This window comes from Felis catus, chromosome B1 (assembly GCF_018350175.1).
Source record: "Felis catus isolate Fca126 chromosome B1, F.catus_Fca126_mat1.0, whole genome shotgun sequence".
NCBI lineage: Eukaryota > Metazoa > Chordata > Mammalia > Carnivora > Felidae > Felis > Felis catus.
In genome coordinates this window covers 77,183,347-77,209,504 of record NC_058371.1, presented here as the reverse complement: position 1 = coordinate 77,209,504, position 26,158 = coordinate 77,183,347, and the positions used below count along the sequence as shown (strand labels likewise).

At 39.0% G+C, this 26,158-nt stretch overlaps 1 protein-coding gene across 13 annotated transcripts in view; it reads left to right on the top strand.

Annotated features, from left to right (window-relative positions):
• The window catches only part of DCLK2 (doublecortin like kinase 2), a 162,863-nt gene that overhangs the window by 79,186 nt on the left and 57,519 nt on the right, over positions 1-26,158 (top strand). For 9 of the 13 annotated variants that reach the window (XM_019828866.3, XM_011281625.4, XM_011281624.4 and 6 more), the window contains exons 3-5: positions 21,121-21,223; positions 24,187-24,288; positions 25,173-25,223. In XM_019828866.3, the coding sequence (XP_019684425.1) occupies positions 21,121-21,223; positions 24,187-24,288; positions 25,173-25,223 (256 nt within the window). The remainder of the gene's footprint in view (positions 1-21,120; positions 21,224-24,186; positions 24,289-25,172; positions 25,224-26,158) is intronic. The other 4 variants (XM_011281627.4, XM_011281626.4, XM_045056864.1 and 1 more) reach the window with 1 other exon arrangement.

Here is a 26,158-nt window from a genome sequence, read left to right as displayed (position 1 = left end):
GTCCTTTTATGTAATCAGTTGGTGCTCTAGAAATGTCTAATCAACATTTCTCACTGATCAAGTGTAGATTTTTGTTTATTCTGTTGAGCTGATTACCAAGCCAAACTATTTCCCCCAAGGTGACATTGCATCTGAAAGTCAAAGAGAAATGATCTGGTTTGATCTGGAGATGTGGTGTTTAAAAGGTGTTAGGAGCATCCTAGGGCTCAGTAAGAGCATGCTTGGCCATTACTACGCAAGGGTAGCAGAAGGGTCCACTTCTGCAAGTTGTTGCATTTGTGTTGGTCAGGTTTCACTTTTGTTGTTGTTTTTCTTCTCAGCTTCTTGGCTTAAGGCAAAGACTCTTGGCTCCTGTGTGCTGGCTTTCCCCAGGTGAAGAGTGCTAATTCTTATGGGAGAGACTTTTCATCTGCCATAAGTAGGATCTTTACTTTTGGAAAATTACTAAAATATTTCCAACATAAAAATTAATTTCTAAAAATTCCTGCATAACACTGAAGAACACTATCATTCATTAAGTGATGCTAGCAGAGTTTTGTCAGATTTAGAAAATAAATTGTGTGGAACATACTTTTACTACGAATTGATTTGTTACTTATCTTAAATTCAAATTTAACTAGATGTCTTGTGTTTTATCTGGCAACCCTTGTTGCAGGTAATGTTGGAAGAAAATTAGAGAAAAGAAATAACTCTGCTTATATCTGGAGGGGGGAAAGGAGGAAATCAATAAAAATGTTTTCTGACAACTGCAGTTGTGAGAAAAGTTGACCTCAGTTCAGTGTATCTGAAACTAGAGTTTTTCAAAGTTAGGCTAGAATGAGAAGGAAATGGGTAGAAAATACACAGACTGTAGGAGAGGAATGGATCATAGAAGACTAAGATGTTCCCTCTCATATTGGGAAATGAAAAATTGTATATTACAGTGGAAGGGTTCTTTATAGATGACTTAATCTTGGTATCTTCTTTCCTTCTAGAAGGAACTTGGAGCTGAAATACTAAGAGGCTGTTACCTGACCACATTTTCATCATCATTTAGAGGCAGAACCTTGGCTTTGACATACCATAAGTTTAGAACTGATCGAACAAAATCATGTTTTGATGATGGAGACATCTAAAGAGAGCTTTCATGTGTAAAAGTTATTATTCCAGAAATTGAAATAGCGGTTACCCACTTTTAGTAACTACACTGTCCCTTCTACAGTAGCTAGGTTCACAATGTTCTCAGCATGTATTTCTGACTTATTTGGACTCTTGTAGGTATCATCCCAGTTTACCCTGCCTATAAACTAAGGGAATTTGGGTTTAATGATTTCATTGGTAACTTCTAACTCTAGGACTCAAAAATCTGTATTGTCTGAATGCCTCATAAAGAATTTACAGTCCTGTTGATATGACATACCCATATAAAATAGAGATCAGGGATGTCTGGGTGGCTCAGTTGATTGAGTGTCTGACTTCGGCTCAAGCCATGATCTGACGGTTCATGAATTTGAGGCTCGCTGCTATCAGTGCAGAGCCTGCTTGGGATCCTCTGTCCCCCTTTCTTTCTGCCCCTCCCCACTTATGCTCTCTTTTTCAAAAATAAATAAAACAACAGAGCACCTGGGTGGCTTAGTCGGTTAAGTGTCTGACTTTGGCTCAGATTATGATCTCACAGTTCGTGGGTTTGAGCCCCATGTCATACTCCACGCTGATAGTGCAGAGCCTGCTTAGGATTCTCTCTCTCCCTCTTTCTCTGCCCCTCCCCTGCTTGCTCTCTCTGTGTCTCTCTCAAAATAAATAAAATTTTAAAAATTTTTAAAAATAAAATAAAACATTTTAAAAATAAAATATAGATCATTATAACATTAGTCAAAAAATCTTAGTTAAGTTAAATGAAAATTTAATATGTTTGATGTAGAAAGTAATGTTATCAGGGGTAAAGAAAGGGATAGCAGTATTTAACTGAAGTGAAACTTCCTAAAGAATAGAAGTTGATCTCAACCTTGAGAGGGCAGAAGGGTTTGAGAACTGGGGTTGCAGGGAGGGCAGGTAGGAAAAAAGCCTATGAAAAGGTACAGAAGTAAAAATGATTATGGAATGTTCTAGAAGACCAGACTGGCTATAGCATATAATTCATGCTTGGAAATAGTGTCAGCATTACCACAATCTCCATTGTCCTGTCCCTTCTTGTCCCCAGTTTCTCTACCATTGGAATTGAACCCCTCACTCTGGCTAGTCTGGCCTGCTTATTTCACCTCATAAGAAAACCTTTCAGACTCATCTTGGATCTGACTGGATAGAAGATAAATTGGCAAACGAGTCCATTTTGTAATGGGCTAAATTATTTCACTTTTCACAGGGTATATATCTTCTTTCCTGCTTAAAGAGATGACCATTCATTTGTTACTCCTAGTTGTTGTTCCTCCAGTAGCAAGCCTTGTGCCTTGTAGTGGTAGGTGTTCAGAAACATAATGTGTTCCGAGTTGTTTTGTTCTATATGCTTGAAGACCTGGCTCAACTTCACAGATAGTGGGAAAGAAATGTGAATGCTCTTTGATGAAAGGGGTCTTCTCTTTTTCATTTCTTTTAATCCCCTCTGTGCTTGATGTAGTGCCAGGACCTTGTAGCATGGCGAATATATGTGGGGAGACATGCTCATGTGTGACTGGCAGGAATCTACATATCATGTGTTCCAATCCCCTAGTTTCATGAGTAAAATAACTAATGGTTAATAAATAAGTTTTATGAGTAAAAGAACTAATGTTTAATAAATTTCTTAAGGTGAACAAAAAAAGTTTAGTAGGTGTTAGAATCCAGGTCTCCTCTCTCTAGTGAGTGTTCTTTTTTTTTAGGATGCCTTGTTCTTTCTCGTCTTCACTAGACAGTACAAGAAAAGTTAGCTGGATTCAGGATGTTTCATTACCTGTCTCTCTATGGCATGCCTGTCTCCATTTCCTGTTTTAGGAGTAAAGTAGAAAGAGCCCCTCGGAGTAAAGGTACCTGGCTTCTTCCTAACCCTGCCACTGCATTTGTATCTTAAAGAATTCACTTACCAGCTTCTGTTTCCACATCTGTAAAATGGGGTGGGCTTGGGGTTTAGTGCCACATAAATTGCTATGTCCCTTGTTGGTACATCCAATAATTCAGCAGTAGCCCTGGATTATATTAACTTTTTGAGCATTTAAGAATGTTCTGTCCTCTTCCTTCCCTGTTACATAGTGTTTCCACAGCATTTGCCCCACGTAGAAGAGTGTAAGCATGTGTAGGAGTGAGGAGAGGGGAAAGGAGTTGGGGAGATGGCTCTGGGCTCTATTGTGTATAACAGACCTTCTGGTTTCCACTTGCCTGTCCTTCATTCTCTAGGTAGCACAGGGTGAAAAAACCAACCAACTCAACAGGATGAATCTTTTTGGTGTCTGATGCTCTATCTTCAGTTCGTTTGTGGTCCATTTCGTTTGGTGTCTCAATGTCTGTGAAGCATGATAACACAAAGAACAAAATGACAGGCTCTTCCAGAGAGTCGCCAGTGATGGAACAAAGGTTCCGAGGCATTGTGTAAGGAAACCATGGCGGTGCCCCCTGGTGAGGGGAAGAAATGTGCCCTTTTCACCTCTTCTTAAGTGCTGAGCCTAGCCAGAGGACATGTTTTTTTCTAGAAGGCAAAGCCTTACACTTCTGGCAGCAGAGCTGAAATAGAAAAATTGAGCTTGACCTATTTCCGTAGCAGTGCGAGCCTCACATTGTCCTCTCAGGCAGTATGAAAATCCTTGAACTGGGAAACTGACAGCTGCAATCAGACACTTGCATTGAGGGAAACATCATGAATTTTAATAGGAGTGCTGCTTCTGGGTGAGGTTGGGAGGGGAAAGAGAGCCAAGCCAATTCAAACAAAAGGAGCAGAAGGGGGTTTGCTACATGTACAGCTCATGGCAGTGATGAGAGTCATATTCAAATTATTTATCCCACAATGATGTTGATGATTTAAGAGGGAAGGATTGCCGAACTCTTGTGAAGTGGAAAGGGTTATGAATCTTCTGCGATTATTAATCCCACTGTACTGAAGGCAAGGAAGGTGGGTATATCAAAACATGACTTGTTAGCAGTAGCCGTCCTCAAACACTGCACTTCAGTACCCAGGAAACGAGCCCCGGGAACCACATTGGCCACTACATAGACGATAGTGCTTCCCTCAAGGACACACCGGACAAGCGCAGACGTGTGTGTGTGTGTGTGGGTGTGTGTGTGGGTGTGTGTGTGGGTGTGTGTGTGGGTGGGTGCGTGCGCGCACCCACAGAGCCACTTTCAAGTTGTCTTTCCTATCAGCCCTCTTGCATGGCAAGAGGTGCATGGCATTTCCCATTCTGAGTAGCCCTCAGCATCCTGTTTGTCCTGGGGTGGAAGGATTGGAGTTGGTGCCCGTTGTCAGACCTCTTCATGAAGAGGCTGCTTATTGGCCTCGGTATCTCCAGTGTGGTCTCTCAAGGAGAAGAGAATGTGGAAAGACTACTTCTTTTAGAACAGGGTCCCATGCCACACCCATACCCAGCCGTGTTTGTTAGAAGCTGAGGACCGCGTTTGTGAATTAATGCAATCATGAGCCACTTTGTTCTTAATTGTTTATATGGCCATGCTTCATTTTAGAAGGGGGACCTGAGTGTTTATTAAAATAGAAACCTAATCATTTCAGAACCCCATTCTTCTGAATAAATCAAGAAATAATGTGTGTGTGTGTTTTTTTTTAAGTGTGAATACAGCACTTAAAAAAATATGCTGCAGACTTTGTTCATCAGATTCCTCTGTTGGTGAGACTATTTAGCCTGTAAGGGTCTTTCAGCCAAAGACTGTTACCCAAGACAGTGCTGGCTGACATTCTGAATACTTTTTGGGAAGTACTGAAGAAAATCACCACACACTAAACAGGAACGGCAACTGCCATTTCAAGATGTGGTATTAAGGATAGAACTAATTTCTTGGTTTATGAGCTAGTCCTTCTGGAGCTGGAGGAGAGTGAGATGAGTATGTCTGTGCTGGGGAATTGGGACTCAAGCCAGACTAAGGCAGAACACGTCAGAAATGGAGACAAGGAACAGGGCCGTCCTTTACCAGGCTGTGAAGGAGGAATTCATCCTTTGTCCCCTGCCAGGGTTTATCACCAACTGGTGGAGGTGGTGGCAAGGACTTCGTGGGCCATTTGGCCTGGACCTCACATTTATGAAGGATTCATATTTATTCTTTAAAAATTATCACCTAATGGGGGCATCTGGGTGGCTCAGGCAGTTAAGCATCTAACTCTTGATTTTAACTCAAGTTATGATCTCTGGAACCGTGAGATCAAGCCCCACAGCATGGAGCCCTCTTGGGATTCTCTTTCCTCCTCTCTCTCTCTCCGACTCTCCCTCTCAGAAATTAAGTTCATTCATTTATTTAAATGAACTTAAAAAAATTACTACCTAATGAATTGATGTAGTTGTTGTAATTTCTATGCATTTAAACAATTTTTTGCACTATGTGTAGAATATATCATGATGACGATAACCCCCTTCAGCATTGCTTCTTGTTTTAGGAAGGTGAAGTGGAGTTCCTGCCTCTCAACATGGGGGAGAAACCCTTTCTGTCTTAAGCTCCTTCCCTATTCTTCAAGCATGTCCTTCCTGTCCATAGTGCTCCTGATACGAGGTCTACATGGGTCCCATTTATCTTTATCCTTGCTGTAAGCTGGAGTATTCCTTTTAAGTTATTTAAATTGCTAGTGACAAACCCACTTTTGTGGTAGAAGATAGGTGGATGGGGCATATTGTGATAACCTTTACTTACATTTGGCATCCTGCTTGTGTTCAGATCCTTACTGCTATGCTGACCTGCCTCCATTTCTCCGTCTCACGTCTGTTTTCTGCCTAAGCCCTTTGATTCTCCATAGCCATGTCTCTGCGTATGCTGGTAGTAAAAGCTACCCCCTGTGAATCTAATACTTTGAGTCACTGAACCTGGAGTCCCCTTCTCTGTGCTATTCATCCATTCATTCATGGGTAAATATTCCCTGAGTATTCTACACTCAGGCACAGTGCAGGGTGCTCTGGCTACAGTATGGCAAAAGGTGAACACAGTCTCCAGGTGCTGGATGTTTTTTTCCCCATCCTCCTCAGCTGCTACAAACTCGTGCTGACCTAGGTTCCCTAAACCTCCATCTTGATATTCCTTCTGGTTTTACTCACCTGCTTAGGTTCCCAAGTTAACCTTGCCACATCGCAAGAATCCAAGGGTAACTTCTGTTCATACTGATGGGGGAAATAATGTACTAAAATGTCTTCCTGGAGGGAAACTGAGAGGCTCCAAGGTTATTGTAAGGCAGGGTACTTACTAGTCACTCAGGTGCCATGATGGATTGGAAAATATCCAAGAAGGAAGGAGGCTCTTCTTTTCAGGCTAAATAACAGCCTCCTTGTTGGGAAGGGAATAATCAATCCCAGCTGGAGCAAAGAGACCACGTTCCCTTTGCTTTTCCATTCAAATCTAATCTAATGACATGAGTTTCTGACATGAGTAGCATTCTTGCCCAGACTTGTGGCCCCAGGGAGGGGATGGTTATTCAAGACAGCTGGCTCCCTAAGCAAGGCATATAACTTGATGATAAATGCTTACAGACAACTTCCCTTACTTGCTGATTCCAGTCTCAGTTTAATTGACACCCCTGGAGATTTGCAAAAAATAAATAGATGTTTCTTTGAAAGAATATTATTTCTCTGGATGCAAGAAAAAGATAAGAAATTGTGCATGCATACAGTTCATCAGTATTTTCCAGCTTATGGAATTCTTTAGGGAGGGATTCCTTTTATGCATTCCCTATGAAACAGAAGTTTCCTGTGCCTTTAAAACCTGTCTTGTGTTATAGTGTAGAATAAATCTGACCTGTGATTTTGGTTTTTTTTTTCTTTAGCTTTGTCTTTTGAAAGGAACCATTTCTATGAATTAGTAATTTGAAGTCACCTTGTAGATTTTTCTTCTGAAAGCTTACATGTAGCTAAATTCAAGTTGTAGTAATTTAAAAATTGTTTGTTTTTTCCAGGGTTTATACTCCTTTGGGTCAAGAAACCCTTCTTTGGAGTAACAGTTATGCCTAAATCTCTAGACCTAGATGTCAAGCATTTCTTGTACATTCCTTTCTCATAATTGGAGATGAAGTGTTGTGGGCAAAGAAAGAATTGACTCATACATCTTTTCTGCCATCTGAGAACTTGGGCACTATAATGGTTATAATATCTACACTAAAATGAATATTCTGAGAAAACAGACATTTATTTGAAAGAATTTGGAAGTATTGAGGGTATGCAGAATTTCTTTGCAGTTTATCAAAAAGACTAATGTTAATGATAAAAAATCTTATAAATCGAATTTTAGGACTGGATCAGTGAGTTGAAAAAGGGAATTAATAAGAAGCACTAAGACCTGGTGAGGTTTCAAAATCAAAGCTAGGCAAAAGACAAATTGTTTCACACCTTATATAAGTTACAAGTTGTATCACACCTTATATAAAAATTTAAAGACATACTGAACAATATTTTTGGTTGTCTGTGGATATATTCATCTATAAAATAAGGGCAAAAAACATGGCTTAGAAGGGCCCATGATAAATAACTTGACAGTATTTTCCTGAGGTGGCATAGACCTAAGGTAAGGAGGGAGGGAGCAGTGAGGCTTGGGGACCAGAAACAAGAGAGATTTTAATTTGATAATGTTTTATTTGCAGATATTAAAGGGATCTCAGGCAAGCATGACATAATAACTTTTGTTAACTCTGGAAGCTGGGCATTATTTGCTATAGTCTTTGGTCTGGTCCTAGATTACTTAAATATATAAAATTACCTTGAAATGGAACCTCAAAAAAAGACTTTTTATACCTTTATTCTTAAGTTCCACATAAATCAGAGTAGCGGTGCACAATCAACAGATATAATCCTCTCTCGGTATTTGCATATTTACAGTGAGTCTTGATAAACACATAAATCTCAACTGCTGAGCTCTCTTGTTTTGAATTCTCCTAAACTAAGTACTGTTCTAACAATTTGCAAATCAGTTATGTATATGTTAGTGTAACAAGTTTTGGCTGTGTTTCAGGAACAGGTGCTTTTTAAACAGGAAAATCTAATTGTGGTATTTGCCTCAGCCAATATCACTTTCATTTAAAAAATGTTGTCATAAATAATTCGAATGGATGGCATGCTTTCCGTTTCTCAATAGCCACAGGCATGTAACTTATTCAGAGGATTTCTTTGGCCTGGAAGCGAGACTTTTCATTTGCTAAGAAGCTTGCACTGGGAAAAAATGTTCTCATTGCTTTTCATGTAGGATTTATGTTGGTTTGAAAATGAAAATTTTGAGTCCTTGTCATGTGAAAATAGATGCAGCTCTAGAAACCAAAATCTTATGTCTTCTGCAGCATAGAACTGCCCCACTTATTTTGGACTCAGGTCTGGTCAACTCACCAGGCTGGACCCAACAGCTTAAAACCAGGAAATATGTAAAGGGAAGTTTGGGCACAGTGTGAAATTAGGGCACAAAGCCTCTAGCACTTACCCAGTTTCCTAAACCTAATCTCTCCCTCAGCCCACTGATGTTAAATGCAGCAAGCTAGAAGTAGGCAGGGGGACTGCTGAAAGGGAAATTGGGTGGTCTTTTTAATTACACAAGTGAAAGTTCAGAGCATAATGGCAAGGAAGGAGGAAAATAATTTTATTAAGATGAAAGCAACATAAAAAGTGGACATGATTCCTTAAAAAAAATTTTAATAGGGATCATTTTCCTACAAACCTAAATAGCCCTACTATATTACAGCATGGTGATGGATGGTGTTTGTAGTCATAGTGCTGAGTGGTTGGTTTTTCCAGAACGAGTCTAGAATTAACTGACCAAGTTTTTCCACACCATCTTAACTAATGGATCTCTTTGTTTTGATTCCAAAGGTCTAACTACCTGGATGCACCCACCATTTGCTGAACTGATGCCATAAGGGTGGGCTAATCTGATGGTGGATTTTTATATGCAGAGACTAAATTTCTGGAAAATATTGCAGGTTTTGCCTTTATGTTAAAAATTTAAAGGTCATAATATTTGTTAATACATGTTTATACCCTTAGCATGTCCAGTCTGGCAGCAAATGGAGTCCTGTTCTAAAACCATATGATTCTAACTTGTGCTTATAATTTGTTTTTAGAGAGTTGGCCAATTCTTTTGAAGTTATCAATTTCAGAACATACTCAGTATTCCCTAAATAACAGAAAGTTGGCCTGAACTTTTATGGACCTTATGACATTACTTAGAAATTGATCCTTAAAAAGAAAGACAAATCCTAAACATAAGTTTACATGCTTGCCATTCATTTACTTCATAAAAGTAAGACCTAGAAAAGTGGTCTGGTTATTTGGATTTTGGCACGTATAAAAGCTCTCCTGACTCATCTCCGTAAGCTCTCTTACTTTGTTTTCCATAAATTGTAGATCATGCTGTGACACAGTGTGTGGTCAGGTACAAAGAGTCACACAGGCAGAGGTCAGACTCAGCTCCTTCTCGTCTGCTTGTTTGACCTTGAGCCAGTTACTTACCCTCTTTGAGCCTTTGTTTCTTTTTGTTGAAAATGGTAATCCCCGTGCCTACCTAAGGTTGTTCTGGAGGTTTAATGAAATTCATGTGTAGATGAGACTCACTGTGTATATAGAATTAGATGTTTCATACTTGTTCCCTACTCCTTTCTGTTGGAAACAGAAAAATTTGAATTAGAAAATTGCCACCGTTGGGGCCTCTGGGTGGTTCAGTCGGTTGAGCATCCGACCTGGCTCAGGTCATGATCTTGTGATTCATGAATTCGAGCCCTGCATAGGGCTTGCTGCTGTCTGCAGAGTCTGCTTCAGATGTGTTCTCTCTCTCTCTCTCTCTCTCTCTCTCTCTCTCTCTCTCTCTCGTATAAATAAACATTAATGAAAAAATTTCCTCCTTTTACTTTGGGTCTCAGTTTCCCCTTCTGTAACGCCTGTGGTTTGATATCCGTGTTTATTATTTGAAGATGGTAGAATCCTGGAGAGTGTGGACTCTGGTTCCAGTCACATCTGCTTGCAAATGTGCAGCTCCAGCTTGCCCAGGATTTGAGGAAAGCTCATAATGGTTGCCATAATAGGTTTCCTCTGACTTCCTTACCTGAATTCTTTTAAATTCTTGCGGCAGCCTCCTTCCAGTGTCAGAAAGCTCTAGAGTGTATTTGAAACTTTTTTCCTGTAGGAATTAACACTGGGATCCTCGGTGAGGGCAGTCAGAGGATCAGCTTAAAAATTACCTCATTTCTAGGAAGAGTGATCATTGTCTCTCCTCCAGAATACATTTGGTAGCCAAATAGCTATGAATTTTTCAAGATATTTTTATCCTGCTAACAGAGGTATTTCCTGAAACCAAATCTTTGATCTCAAGATTCTGTGATTAGTTGTGATTGGTGAATAGCCATTATTATGAAGAGGCCCCACTGGGAAAGGAAAGGTTAGGTCCAGTATTTTTTTTAATGGAAACAAACTAAATGTAGGGAGTTGTCTGTAGATGCAGTTGAGAAGCCCTTTACTGTCAAGTACTGTCTTCTCTTAGCTTCAGTTCTGTTTCCATGGCAACCACAGGGTCTCTAGTGCCTGGCTGAATGGTTTTACAGGAAGCTGAAAAACATTGCTATTCTAAGTAGCTTTCTTTTTACTGTACAAAGGGATCCTTCCCTTACTGTAGGCTAGCCAACATTTACTGGGAACAAAGGAGACTATTTATGCGGATTGTATTCTGGGTAGAGGGTAAAGAAATGGGGAGACCCCAGTCCCTGCTTACTGACTTGTGAATTTGTTTTTGTGGTGGTTGTTCCTAGCATTTTGGAAGATCCAAATAATTTACCTTTTCTTTATTTCAGATATGGGTTTTCCTGTTTATGTTAAGCAGAATTTATATTCTAAGTATAGAACTGGTTTTAAAAAAACAAAAGGTGGTGGTGTGTGGCTGGGATAATATTAGTTATGGTGAATTTATAGCTTTCAAGTATCTATGAAGGCAGTGTATTTAACAACAAAAAGTGCCCCATGCTAGCAATAGACACAGAAAGATAATGGCTTGGCAGTTATTAGGTTTATCCTTTATTGTATGTTAAAATTATCATTTGGGTTTTCTTTACATACTAAAAAAAAACCTGTGTTTCCATTTGTTTACATGGTAGAAAAATTATATATGGTAGAAATGTCTTTGGGGGTTCAAAATTAAATGCAGTTCCTTTCTGGCAATTTATGACTTGTGCTCATTTCTTAGGAAAGAAATCAAGGGTATCAGTGCAGTTCCATTAAAAGCTGATATAATAAGTTTAATTTCAAATATAAGCCACTTCCTCGACTTCTTTTCTGAGCTCTTTCAAATTCTCTTTAGAAGTAAGTTAGAAAGAAAAATTTTTTTTGTTTACTCTTTAGTAGAGACAGCCTTTTAAAACTGCACTCTGATAATGAAAGCCTTTAATTTTAACAGATGTGGACCTTTGTTCCTAATCTTGCTCTGTGTCTTTCATACGCACAGTTAAAATTAAAGACAATCTATAGAAAATTCCAATGCGTGTTTTATATGCCTGGTGTTCATCATCCTTGTGCTGGCAGGCCAGGTCCAAGGACCCAGAGTGGGATCCCACAGGATCAGCCAAGAGGGTCCCTGTCTGTACGCAGAGTAGAAGAAATCAAACACGAGCCAGCAAAAGGTGAAAGCAGAGTTTATTGAAGGTACAGAGAGAGTGCAGGTACAGAGCATTTGGGAGACTCAGGAAAGGAGGGAGTCTTGTCTTTGCTTGGGACTGAGGGTTTTTATTGAGGATCATGGTCTGATGTATGTGTTCTCTTAGGCATCCTGGAATTGGTAGTTAGAACAAAGATAAGGACCCAGGTGTCACTCCTGGGAGCCAGGGGGTCTTGGCATTGAGATATTTAGTGCCAGTGATCTGGAATATGGACATGATGGCTTCTTAGTCCTTAGATGTTGTGTGTTATGCTGGAAGACTCCAAAGAAATCATTAACTCCTTACCCCTTACAAGGAGGATATACATTAAGGCCTGTGTATGGCAGGGGGTGCAGATCCTAGCAAGAATAGAAACAGGAAGGGAAGCAAAGAGCAGAGTTTCATGGAGACCCTCAGTTTCCCTGTCTCAACCCCATTTCTTCTATGAAATGTAGTTCTTGTTCTGCAAGCAAGATGAGTATTTCATGGGAGCTGAGATTTTTGACCCGGACTGTATTTAGATAAGCTAATGCCAGTTTAAACTACTCCTTTACTGAGACCTAATGATGTTTCTTTTGCATTTTTATCTTATCAGGTCTTGGAAATTTTCAATAAAATAGTTTGGGAAAGTATCTCAAGAGACTCTTATTTAATACATCCTCAAGTCTGACTAGCACCAAATGGCAGATTTAATAGCAAATTGCTTTGCTTTAAATGTCCTCTACCAGATGGTTGCAGTAGTAGGTTTCATAAGTAATTTTTCTCAGGTAACCCTGAAATAATGATGTAAGGAATGTACTTTTTGAAAGAACTTGCATGATCTAAAATGAGTTTTTAAAAATTATTTTAAGGTATCTAGAGCCAAAATTTGATGAAGTATTTGCTGATGTTGGGGGAGATCATCAAGACGTGACTACTGGTTGACCTGTGAGTGGGATGTGGGTGGTCAGAGGCTCCATACCCTTTCCCCTGTTCTTGGAATGTGGGTTCTGCTTGTCTTCTGCACTCCCAGGGGCTGCTCCAAAGACATAGCTTTGAGATTATGTGCGTTGAGAATATCTGCATGATATACGTGACTGAATCCAGTTAAGACTTCTATGTGAACTTTGAAGGTTTGACAGGCAAGTGTGGGGATCCAGTTGTCTTGCTGCCACCCAAGACAAGTTTCGTGTGTAAGCTGCCTTTGCTGGTTAAAACTGACATCTACCAACCTGGAGTTGTCTGCCTCTTTGTTTTTTTCCTGACCACTAAACAAGGGGCCAGTTTCAGATTTCATCCGGGACAATCTCAAGAAGGTTTTGAACCAACAGCTGAATATTTTCTTTCTTTCTTTTTTTTGTTTTTGTTTTTTGTTTTTTGTTTTTTGTTTTTAGTTTATTTATTTTGAGAGAGAACACAAGGCGGGATGGGGCAGAGAGAAGGAGACACAGAATCTGAATCAGGCTCCATGCCATCAGCACAGAGCCAGATGCAGTGCTTGAACTCAGGAACTGTGAGATCATGACCTGAGCTGAGATCAAGAGTTGGATGCTTAACCAACTGTGCCACCCAGGTGCCCCCTTAAAAAATAAATAAATAAAATAATGTTTATTTTTGAGAGAGAGCACACAAGCAGGGAAGGGGCAGAGAGAGGGAGAGAGAGAATCCCAAGTAGGCCACTGTCAACACAGAGCCCAACACAAGGCTTGATCTCAGAAACCATGAGATGATGATGACCTGAAGTCGGACACTCAACAGACTGAGCCCTCCAGGCACCCCTGAATATTTTCTTTAGAGTTATAGGATTTGACTGGTGTATTCAAAGAGGTTATAGATTATCTTGGCATAGAAAGCCAATATCCTAAATCTGGGAACAAGGACTACCTTGCATGATAATGAGTTGATAGAGATTGATTGAAGGAGTGTGGAGCCTCTAGAGAAGGGCTATTTGGAGGAAATGGGATTCAGGGCATTTCATTAATTCAACAGAAATGTACTGAACGAACCTTTTATATTAGATGTTATGTACTGTGCTGGAATTATAGCACAAGTAAACAAGACTGTGTCCCTAAATGTATGGAGCTCACAGTCTGGTGAGAGGTCCAGTCCCTAAACGTATGGAGCTCACAGTCTGGTGAGAGGTCCAGACACAAAACCAGGCAATTACTTCAATGATAATGTCTATGTTGGGTGAATTACAGAGTACGAAGGGTACACCTGGATTTGTAAGGAGCAACAGATTTCTTTGAAGATTTCTTTGAGGATGTATGAAGCTGAAACAGAAATCCCAGTGGACGTTGCTATTTACCCATTTAAAATAGGGTTCCCTTTTTTCTGCACTTAACTTTTTGGACACAGTCTCCTAAGCTTTTCTTAGAAACTAAAATATTTGGATTTTAGAATTTTATAGTAAGAAGAGATCCTATAGAAATCCAGCCTGTTTTACCACCAGCACCTTTGTAACTCTGGAAAGGAGAAGAAATGCAAGATTTCCAAAGTGTGCCAATGGGTCAGGATAAATAGACCTCCTCTCATTCATAATGTGAGTGAGTGTTCAGGGAAGATTACATCTCTGTATCCTCTACCTTTTTTCTTTTAAGGAAAGGTTTTATTTTCCTAATACATGCATCGTATCTTTGTCAGACCTCAAGCCTTTGTATCTGCTTCTATCTCCTTTAACAAAGGAGAACAAATAGGGAAATAAAAAAAAAATAGTTGAATCTGTTAGTCTATGTAATCTATTAAGAACTAGCACTAAAATTATGGCTGCTACCAAGTCACCCTGACCTAATTAATCTGTCTCCTAAAGGATAGGAAAAATTACTGTTTTTAAATGGCCCACATTCCTTTGGAAAGCTTAGATATGCTCCCATAGATATATTATTTCTCAGTTGGATGTTTCCCCATTAGATCCTACTGATTGCTTTAATTTTGTACCTTAGCAGAAATATCACTTCCCCCTAGTTTATGTAGCTTCTTTCATGAGCCACATACCATCTATTATTCCTGAAGAGCTTCTTGCATTGAAAAATTTAGAAGCAGACAGTAAGAGGTCTTCTAAACTGATACACTTTCCTCACCCTTGTTAAGAATGATTTTCAGATGTTATTCGTCGTATTGATATGTTCTTTTCAGAGTCGCATTTAGTGACACAGCCAATAACTCAATGTTAAATCCCAGTTTTTAAAATTTATGATAAAAGGAATGAGACCACCACAGGTAAAGAACAAGAAATATGTTGAAAAACATAAAAGAATTATGTAAGTGTTCAAATATATGAAATATTCTCAAGGCATTGGGTATTTTATTTTATGAGATATTCTTTTTGTGCTTCTTTATTCCTATAACTGTCAGGGTGCTCTTCCATTATAGTATTATTGTAACATTTTGAACAGTAATTTGAATGATAATTGTTACTTTTCTTGTCCATTTCTACCAGTAGACTGCATGCTTCTTGGCTTTTGTTTATGCCTGGCATATTATAGGTACTTTGGTTAATGTTAGACTGGATGTACAGTGATAAATTAATGTGATTCCCGTTGATGAGAAATACTATTTTTCATCATTGATGAGAAATTTATTTTAGCTTACATCCGACCCTGGCATTTTGTCAGATATTTCACTTTGAAAAGTATTGACTGAGTTTGGGACACTACTAGGAACAATTAAATATGTAGTCCATATGCTTGTAAAATGTAAGCATCGGGCAAATAATGACTGTATTATATGGAGGCTTAGCATTACACAAATATAATTTTAGCATAAAATTGGAATGATATGCTCACAGTCTCTTTTCCTCTGCATTATCTAAAAATGTTGACCTTGGGGTGCCTGGGTGTCTCGGTTGTTTGATTGCCTGACCCTGGATTTCAATTCAGGTCATGATCCCAGGGTGATGGGATCAAGCCCTGCATGGGGCTCCAATTAGAGCCAAAAAAATTCAGATATCCTTTTTTTTAATTAAGATATCCTAAGCTCCCAGAAATTACATACAGAAATGTGGTTCATGTAATGTACATATACACACATGTATACATATGCTGGTGAAATATTTATAAATATGTTTATATGTACATATTAAAGAATAGTTTCCACCATCAGCCTACTGGAATAAGAGGAGCACTTGGGTGGCTCAGTAAGTTAAATATCCAACTCCTGATTTCCATTCAGGTCATGATCTCACAGTTAGTGAGATCAAGTCCCCCCATCCGGCTCTGTGCTGACAGCATGGAGACTGTTTGGGATTCTCTCACCCACTCTCTCTCTCTCTCCCTTCCCCTGCACTCTGTCATGCAGTTGCTCTCTTTCAAAATAAACTTAAAAGTTTATTTTTAATGTTTATTTATATTGAGAGAGAACACGTGTGAGTGGGGAAGGTGCAAAGAGGGAGGGAGAGCATCCCAAGCAGGCTCTGCTCTGTCAGCCCAGAGCCCAACAGAGGACTTGATCCCGTGAACTATGAGATCATGACCTGAGCCAAAATCAAGAGTTGGATGCTTAACCAGCTGAGCCACCCAGGAGCCCCACAAAATAAACTAAAAAAACAAACAGTATTTGAGGCCATGAATGAATGAAAATGAAGAAATAACCACTGCTTTCACATGTGATCACATTTAGTCTTTAAAGATGAGATGAAATTGGTATCTTGCTGAAGGTTTCTGCATGTTAAAAAAAAAAAAAAAGGAGGAGGTGAGGTGGTCAGGTCCAGGCTCAGCAGTGTAATGATACAAAAGCTTATCCTCAGCAAATGCTTCCTGTGTTTTTAGTTAACACCATAAGTTGAGTTTCCTCTACAGTGAAAGTGAAATTCCACCTGTATTTTAGTTAACACCATAAGTTGAGTTTCCTCTACAGTGAAAGTGAAAACAACTGAAACCTGCTCATTCTCCTTCCACGGATGTTAGTTTTGGTTTACTCATCAACTTCTCTGCTGGTGTTCTCTTACTAGTGACTTTTAACTTTACGGTTTTGTTGATCATAGTAATGACAGTCCAAACAGTGCATATCTATATTGTGAAAAATGTGAACAGAGACTTGTATTTTTTTAGAGGTGGGGGAGAGGGAGGGAGGGAGAAAGTGGGGAGACAGGCAGAGGGGAGAGAGAATCTTAAGGCCCTATCCCATGACCTTGGGATCATGACCTGAGATGAAATCAAGAGTCAGACCTTAACTGACTGAGCCCCTCAGGTGCCCATGGAGACTTGTATTTTAAATCAGCAGCAGTAGAGGGAGAGAATATTCCCATTCATTCCTTATTTACTTATTATCAGTGCAGTCTATCATCTGTGTTTATATCAATTTTCTTCTCTTGACTAGTCAGATACAACCCCATGAAATTGTAAGAATTCCAGCTTTAAAGGTTGTGATTTTTCTAAAACAATATATAGACTGGATAACTTCTTTTGTTTCAGAACCAAGAGTTTCTGTCATGCAGACTATGGGGTCGTAAGTGGACCCTTAATGCTGCTTGGAGGCCATCATTGTTTCCCTCTTGGGACAGTGCACCACATTATACGGGTGTGATGGGGAGCTGGTAGGCAGAGGGTTTAGGGTCAGGACCCGGATGGGGGCAGGGCTCCTCTTTTAGTTAGAGACACTACACTGTACAGTTTCTTTAAATAAGAGCCTTTGCTGAGGACATAGCAAATCCGACCTGTTCCTTTCCCCTTTCAGAGTAGAGGCAACAGGTATTCATTAAACTAATAACGAGTAATTCCCCACAATCCCAGATTGCAATTTTACACCTTTCCTTCCTCCTCAAACCTGCTGTACATCCTCTCTCAGCCTCACTTTCAGGTGATGACTTTGTTTCAGTTTTCTCGGTGAAGTAGGAAGCAATCAGGAAATGTGTGCCAGCCCCACCATGTGTTCCAGCCTAGCAGCATCCACCTGGATTCCTTTGCTGGGAAGACTGACCATGGTCTCATGCAAGGTCATTCCCGTCTGCACTCTGTTCCCATCCCCTCTCTCTTACAAAGGGACACAGCTCCAGCAGGTCTCTCCTTTCTTTCTTGTGCCACCATCTTTCTCCTGCCTACTAGATCCTTTCAATAGCATAGTATTGTGTTATTTCTCTCATCTTAAAAAGCAAGTTCAGGGATGCCTGGGTGGCTTACTCAGTTGAGTGTCCAACTCTTGATTTTGGCTCTGGTTATGATCTCACGGTCTTGAGATTGAGCCCCTGCTTTGGGCTCTACACTGGGTGTGGAGCCTGCTTGAGATTCTCTTTTTCTGTTTCTCTCTGTCTCTCTCAACCCCTCTCCCTCTTATTCTCATTCTCTTTCTTAAAAAATTAGAAAAAAAAAATTCTGCTAACCACAGACTCCACTTCCTCCTTCTGCTAATCTTCCCATTTTTTTCCAGTCCAAGCTCCTTGTAAGAGTTGTCTATATCTGTGTCTCCAGTTCTTCTGCTATTGTTTTTTTCAAGAAAAATGTTTAATTTTTTATTTTGAGAGAGCACAAGCAGGCGAGAGAGGCAGAAGGAGACAGAGGAATCTCAGGCAGGCTCCACACTCCACACAGAACCCAACAGGGGGGGCTGGATTTCATGACCATGAGATCATGACCTGAGCCGGAATCAAGAGTTGGACACTTAACCAAGTGAGCACCCAGACGACCCTCTGCTATTCTCTTTTAAAGGTGCTGCAATCAGACCTTCTCTTTAACCATTCCACTAAAACAAGTTTTCATCTTTAAGAGCCCACCAATCTCTGTGTTGCTGATTTGGTAGTCACTTCGCAAGGTTCATCTTACTTAGCTGTTGGTAACATTGACACAGGTGATTCCTCTCTCCTCCCTCATCCTTGAAACACTTTCTTGACTTGTTGTCCGGCATACTACTGACTCTTGTTTTTCTTCCTCCCATTCTGGCTGCTCCTTCTCAATATTCTTTGCTGGTTTTGCTTCTTCTGTTTGACCTTATAATGTTACTGTGCTTTAGAGCTCAGGCTTTAGATCTTTTCCTTAGGTGCATTCATTGCCATAATTGATCTCAAGATTTTAAATACCATCCATATGCTGGTGAGTCCCAAATTTCTACCTCCAGCCCTTATCTCCCCCATGAAATTCAGATTTGTGTATGTCTAACTTTCTGCCCACCACCTCCACCTGGATGTTTAATAGCCATTTGACATTTAATGTTCCAAATCTGAATTCATGAGCACCCTCTCCACCACGAAACTTGTCCATTATCTTGTATTCTCTCCTATTAGAGTTAATGACAATCCCAACTTCTTAGTGGCTCAAACCAAAAACCCTGAGCTATCATTATTCTCTCTTCTTTCATATCCCCTTATCCAAGGGGTAGTGTAGCCCCTTCTCACTACCTCCACTCCCAACACTTTTGCACAAACCATTCTCATCTCTTGCCTGATGTAGCAATAGCCTCCAACTATGCTGTCTATGCTTGCCCTTTTACAGTCTAGTCTGAGCATGGTGTCATCCTATTAAAAGGGAAGTCATGTGATGGTCCTCTGCTCTGAAGCCCCTAAAGGTTTTATGTCTCAGAGTAAAGCAGAGCCCTTACCTATGGCTGACAGGGCCCCATGTCATCTGCTCTGTGTCCCCTTACTTCTCTGATCCACTCTTCCCCCTCTTTTACTGTATGCCAGGACTTTTCTTGTGAATGTGCCAAGTGTGATCTCTCCGCAGGGTCTTTGCACATTCTGTGCTGTCTGCCTAGATCACTTTTCCCATGTGCTTGTTCCTTGGTCTCTTTTAATATTGTGTTCAAATGTAACCTTTGCCCGAGGCCTTCCCCAACCACCCTATTTAGTTTTGCAACACCCATCCATGCATTTACTGTTCTCCTTCTTTGCTTTATCTTTCTTCATAGCACTTACTGCTTTTGATATTGCATAAATTTACTTACATGTTTTTATTGTGTTTCTTTTCACACTTGCTTTGGAAGGACAGATATTTTTGTCTCGTTATTTCTTTACTAATGTTTCTATAGCATCTAGAATGGTGCCTGGCACATCATAAATGCTCAAAACAAATTTAATACTCTAGGAGGTATGTCGTGTCCTGAGTCAAAATACATGTTTGTTTAAACCAGTTGTGTCACTTATTCATTCCATAACGACCATTCCTTCGAGTAGTATTTGAGGCAAATTGGAGCCTAATTGATAGTTATATAATTTGGTTAACTATTTAACCAAATGTGCATTCATTGCCTGGAAACTGAGCCAAAGGGAGGCAGGCATCTCTTGGAAACCATGTTTGGGAAAGCCAAACTTAACACTGACAGGTGAAATCATTAGAAGATTGATTAGGAAGATCTAAATAATATAAAATCACTGTTTTGACCTCTTATAGTCCCTAGACTTGTTAAATACTTCTTTTCCATATAATAAGGAACTTAATGGTCTACTTTGGCATTTATTCTAGTCAAATACCAACACATTTAGTACCGGATAAAATATTTCCTTGTAATAAAATCAATTGCTCAATCCTTCTAAGAACCCCACAAACTGTGAGATCTTGACCTGAGCCGAAGTTGGACACTTAACTGACTGAGTCATCCAGGTGCCCCAGCAATAATTTTTTTTTTAACTTTATAATTATTACTGGGAAAAGAGTACTTTAAAAAAAAAAAAAGAGGACCTCATGTAGCCAGTTGAAAAACAGGTAAAAGTGGAACCTACCTATGTCCAAAGTCTAGGAGGATAGTTGTCCTCGACACTGGGATGAGCGGATGAATGTCCTCCCTGTGGGGGATCCAGTTTCTGTGGAATCTCAAAATGAGACAGTGTGTGTTGCGAGCCAGGGAGTGAAAAAAGAATATGAAATTAAGACTATACATTTAGGCATAGGGCCTTATAAGGGCCCTGAAGCCTCCTCTGATGTTAACGATCATGTTGGTGATGGAGATGAGCATTTACACCTTGAGCACTATTCCAGGCAGTTTCCATACATTATTCCCCAAAACAACCTAAGGCACACTGTACCAGAGATACAGAGAAGTCATGCCCAGGGTCACACAGCTGGCAAGTGGAGTTGTTAGAAGAATGACAAAGGGGAGAAATGAAGAAATTAAACTGAGAACAGAGACCTCCATCAACCTCAGCCTTGCCACCGGTTATTCAGGGAGTCGTGGAAAACTTCACTTCACCTTGCGTGTATGTCCTCCACTTGACTTGTGAAACAGACATATTGATGCCAGCTCTGAACTCCTTGTTCTGAGGTCAGGGAAAGCGTGTGGTGGAAGTGCTTTGTGAGGAGTAGAGTGCTTAGAAATGTAGTATGACATGAAATCGATTTTCATTCCAACTCAGTATTATAGGGGAGGCTATGAATTTTGCTGACTTTTTATTTTAGTTCTAAGGTTTCTAATTTACTTCTGATGTTTCTAATTTATTTCTTGGATGTGATTTTTTTTTTTTTAATTTTTAGGTTACTTGTCTGCAAGACTTTTTTGGTGATGATGATGTTTTTATTGCTTGTGGACCTGAAAAATTCCGTTATGCCCAAGATGACTTTGTCCTGGATCACAGTGGTAAGGCAATTCTTTGACTGTCTTGATAACTCTGAAATGGAGGCTTGGGGTGGTCTGGCATGTTGAAGAAAGGGGACATTGGCCGTATTCTTTTTGAACTAACGAAAGCATTTGCCTAGTTGTAAAAAACAAACAAAAAATTTAATTCAAGTACTTTTCAATTTTTAGCCATTTTAGTTCTTTTTACTGCATTCTTTTGTCTCTGAAATGGATTTCCTGCCCTGTTTCAGAACAGGGCTGGCTCTGCCACCATAAATATATGGATTGTATTGAATCTGAAATGGTTAGTGATAGAATTTCCATGTGCATAATTGGATACATAAAAGGATAATAACTAAATTGTTGATGATAATTGTCTCAGGTTCTTTTTTTATCTTGTTCTGTTTGCAACTTAAAAAAAAATAATGACATGCATTGTTCATATTTGCAGGAAAAAAATGAAGCTATTTTCATTGATACAATAAGAAAACCCCTTTCTCCAGAGTATGCAGTTTTCAACTTTTTAGCAATAACTCCAGTGAGTTCGAGTGTATTGATTCTGGAAAATTACTTTACCCTGTTGTCTTGAATTAATTTAAACCTATTACAGTAATACTAATTATTTTAGCTGAGAGTCAATTTCCTCTTTAAATGAAATCCTACAGACATAACATTTCCCATAGGAGAGGGATGTTAGAGATACACTCTTGAATTTCATGAATCAGAAAAGTTGGCTTTTCAAAAATTGGCTGATGGTATCCCCTTTCCAGTTGTAGTGATTCTGACCATCCAGAACTGGAGAAACGTATTACCAAATAAATAGTGTGATCCATAAACTTGTTAAAGTTTGAGATGATACATTTTGTGGTACCAAATTTCCTTGTGTAATTCTTTCTTGTTACTCTGTGTCAGTTACCTTGGGGATAATTTATCTACTTTGTGCTTGGGCCTCATTTATCTATACTTTTTTGTTTTTGTTTCATTTTTTCACTGCTGCCACATTTCTTTGAGGGTTCCTGTACTGTTTTATATTCTGTCGGACTGGCCCTGGTTTAAACTGGTACTACCACTGGAAAGAAGTGCAAGGAATGTCCTTTTGTATTATGTGTGCTAATACTTTCCCCTGTTCTCAGGGATGACTAAGGTTGACAAACTGTGTGTTTGCATTATCCTCTGTATTTTACACCTTCCTTGATTTTAGCTTAATTTCCATTTCGTAATATTTCTTTGACATCAATATTAGTAAATTAGAAAGTTGAGACACTTTAATACATTATATATTTTAGGTTATAAAGTTAATTTGGGTAACAACAACAAAACACTTACTGAGCACGTACTATCTATGTAGCAGTCATTGTTCTCTGTGCTTTATGTGTATGTTACAAACTTCCGCAGCCAGTTTTATCATTCATAGTTTTTGTTGTTAGCTACTGATGACCTCCAATAGTGAAAGGTGAGTGAGAGCTACTGATTTCTTCCCTCATCAGTTACTTAACCTTCTGCATACTGGGGGTAATCGGCTTTTTGATAAGATTTTGTGAGGATTAAATGAGTTAATATAGGTAAAGCAGTTAGTGCCTGTAATATAGTATGCACAATTGCATACTATTATGTTACTGTTGTTATAAATGTCATTATTGTATCACCACCATCAGGCCATAACATTAGACCTAATTCTGCCACTGTTGTATTTATTAGGGGGCAAAGTTGTTGTTGCTTTTAAAATCAGTTATTTTAATCTTAATTAAAGATTATGTTTAATCTTAAAGCCCTAACTCTTTATCCTTTTAGGATTCTGACATCTTGCATTAAAGATTCAATAAAATGCTAATGTTGTCTTAGCCAAGTAACAAAATACTCCTTTGAAGAGCTGGCTTCGGGGGTGGGCTTAGAGTCCTATAATGAGGGTGTAGCATTGAAGTTCTAGTTATTGGTTCTCTACATGTGCATTTGTGCTTATAAAAGAGTGGCAGTGCCTTTAAGGTGATTCTGACTTAACACACACACCACTCCTTTCAACAGTGGAGTACTTTTTAACATCCATAATGCTAATTAACTAAACTGAGGTTGCCACAGCCTCCTTCAGAGTAAGGTTTTGATTAGGGTCTTTCACATGCTAACTAGCCTCCCCTGGTGTGTATTTTCCTGATTAGTGTACTTCACATGTTAATTTATTGCCCCTGAGGTATAGATTTAAAACCAACCCACATTTTAATCTTACTGCATAAATTGAAGTATTTTAACATAAATTACAGACAATATGTTATCTAATCTAATCTTTATAACAAGTTTAGGAAGCAGATTTTATTCTTATTCCAATCTCATAGGGGAAAAACTTGAAGCTTAGAACCTAACCTAGGTCCCCCAGTTAGCAAAATCAAATCCGTGAGTCATTCAAAATCTGCATGACTCCAAAACCATGTTGTTAGTTATTCAAATTAGCAGTGATTATTTTAGCTGTAATTAGTTCTGGTACTCTAAATGCTATTTTATTGGGTAATTTATGGAAAAACCAAAGTTATTGTTTAAGTTAGCTAGTTTCCTCATTTTTGATGCTCCATACTTAGGGAAAGTGGAAAGCAAGATGGTAAGGAGTTCCATACCCTTTCAAACAAAATAAGATTATCAGAGTTTGGAGAGAATAATAAGATTGTAGCCTTTTGCTCTCAATGCTACTGACGAAAAAAAGAAGTTGCACATGTTTGGATTAGGTTCTGTCCGTGTGATCAAGTTAGGACATTGGGATTTCTATGTTCATTAAGAACTCCACTGCAATGATGAGGTGTGGTCTACAAGATGTGTGCTTCACTAAAGATAACCTCAGGTGTACTTTTGGGACAGTTGCTCTGTATATTAACGTTGTTTAACAATAATAGGAAAACGATCCAGGAATGGTTCTAAGCAGTAGACTTATGTTCACGTGTGATCTTCCCTTGGTTAGTATCTCTACCAGACTTAATTAATGCACTTTCCTTCCTTTCTAGAATGTCGTGTCTTGAAGTCATCTTATTCTCGCTCCTCAGCTGTTAAGTATTCTGGATCTAAAAGCCCTGGGCCCTCCCGACGCAGCAAATCACCAGCCTCAGGTGGTTAATCATTCTCCTTTCAGTATTCTTTGATTATTATGAACTCCTAGTTTTTCCCATGTTTGTATGCAGCTTGGTTCCAAAACAACATATAGGTGACATGACTTTTAGAATCAAACGTTTAAGTCTGTTTCTCAGAGTTGTCATAAATGTGCCAAGACACTTGTTTGTTTTGTCCTGACATATTTTCTTAAGAACAGTCATTATCTAGAATCTTCTCCCGGTATTTACTTAAAAGTGCTTCTTCACATTGTGCCCACTGCATACTATATTTTAACTTTGTGCTATCTGATTGTCAATATTTTCTTCTCTTACTGGTTTAAAACATACGTAGACACATCTAACACAGAAATGGATTTACTTGAAGAGTTTCACAGGTGTTTCCTTCTTTAAGCAATTAAATAGTAGCAAAGATTATTATTGGAGTTAGTACTTATTTAAGAGTCAGATTTACCTGTAATTAATTTTCTTTCAGGTTCTAAACCTGTAGATTTGTCCTAATTTTGAATGCTTTGGTGCACTTTTTTAAAAGCTAAAAACATCTATCAATATCTTGATATATTCTATAAGATTTGTCTATAGTAATTATAAATAATTTTGTAATATCATTTACTATTAAAGAAGGGATTGTGAAAAACCCTGATTTTACGTATGGGAAATCTAGAACATTATGAAAGTAGTATCAATAAAAACTACCTCAAGCATCAGGCTCTTTATAAAAGACTGAGTTTTTTGGACATTGTGCTTTTCACTGGTTCCCCTTCACCCATCCCACTTGACTTAGGTCAGGTTGTTTTACCCTTTTTTTGTATATGTGTTCAGACCTGCTGAATAACTGCTCTCCTTACTGTCTCCTCCTCCTTGTATTCACTGAATGTGTACAGTTAAGAGGGGTGGCCATCACTCCAGTGCCTACTCTGCAGCCAGATCCCCAGGTGAGCCATGATTAGTATGGCTTTGTCGCTCTGCTGGGTTTTTTTTCGTTTTTGTTTTTTGCCACATTTCTGTTTCCTTTTGCTCCATTTCCATGAACGTATCTGGCTCGTACCAGTGTACATGCGTGCACCGTGGAATGCTTCACGGTGCTTAGGATGCCTCAGCCTCCTGTGTTTATTAGAAAACCGGTCGTTGTCAGATTGCCAGATGCCTCTGTATGTACTTGTAGGACAAAGCGGTGAAGAAGCACACTACCTCCAAGGGCCTATCTTCTAGTTAATTTTGGAAAATACTCTGTTATTGAAAAAGTAATATGAAAATGGCCATAGAAGCAATTAAATTCTTCTGTTCTCCTTCCCCTTCTAGTCTTACCTTCCTCCCCGCCCTACAGCTAATAGGCCCAAGACTCTTCTAAAAATATTGACAATATGAATATTTTTAACTGAAAGCATTTCTCTACCGTGGACCTTATTTGAAATCATATTATGCTTTCTGTAAAGTATCTCAGACACAAAGAAAGCTAATATAACATGAAATTTGCATAAATACAATTACCTGAGCTTACCATAGAGTCAAATGTAGATTTTTGTCAGGTTGTTAGCTTTTGTTTTAGCCATAGGTTTACAGAGGTTTATCATAACAGTAAAATAAATAGAAGTGAGGAGAGTGATTCAGGAATCAGGTATTATAATGAATCCAGTACATACTAAACTAAAAACATGTTTCATAATCATATTTGTATAAAGAAAGATTTATTCAAATCTTTTTAACTTGGATTTGGAATGCTTACAAGTTGTCAAAAAATCTTAACATGGCAGTACCCTCAATGTTTAAGTCCATATGTGTATTTGGGATAGTAGAGTAGATCTTAAACTCATAAGTAAAAGTTGTAAGATGTTTAAATTAGGTTTTAGAGGGCAAACAGCTTCTTTAT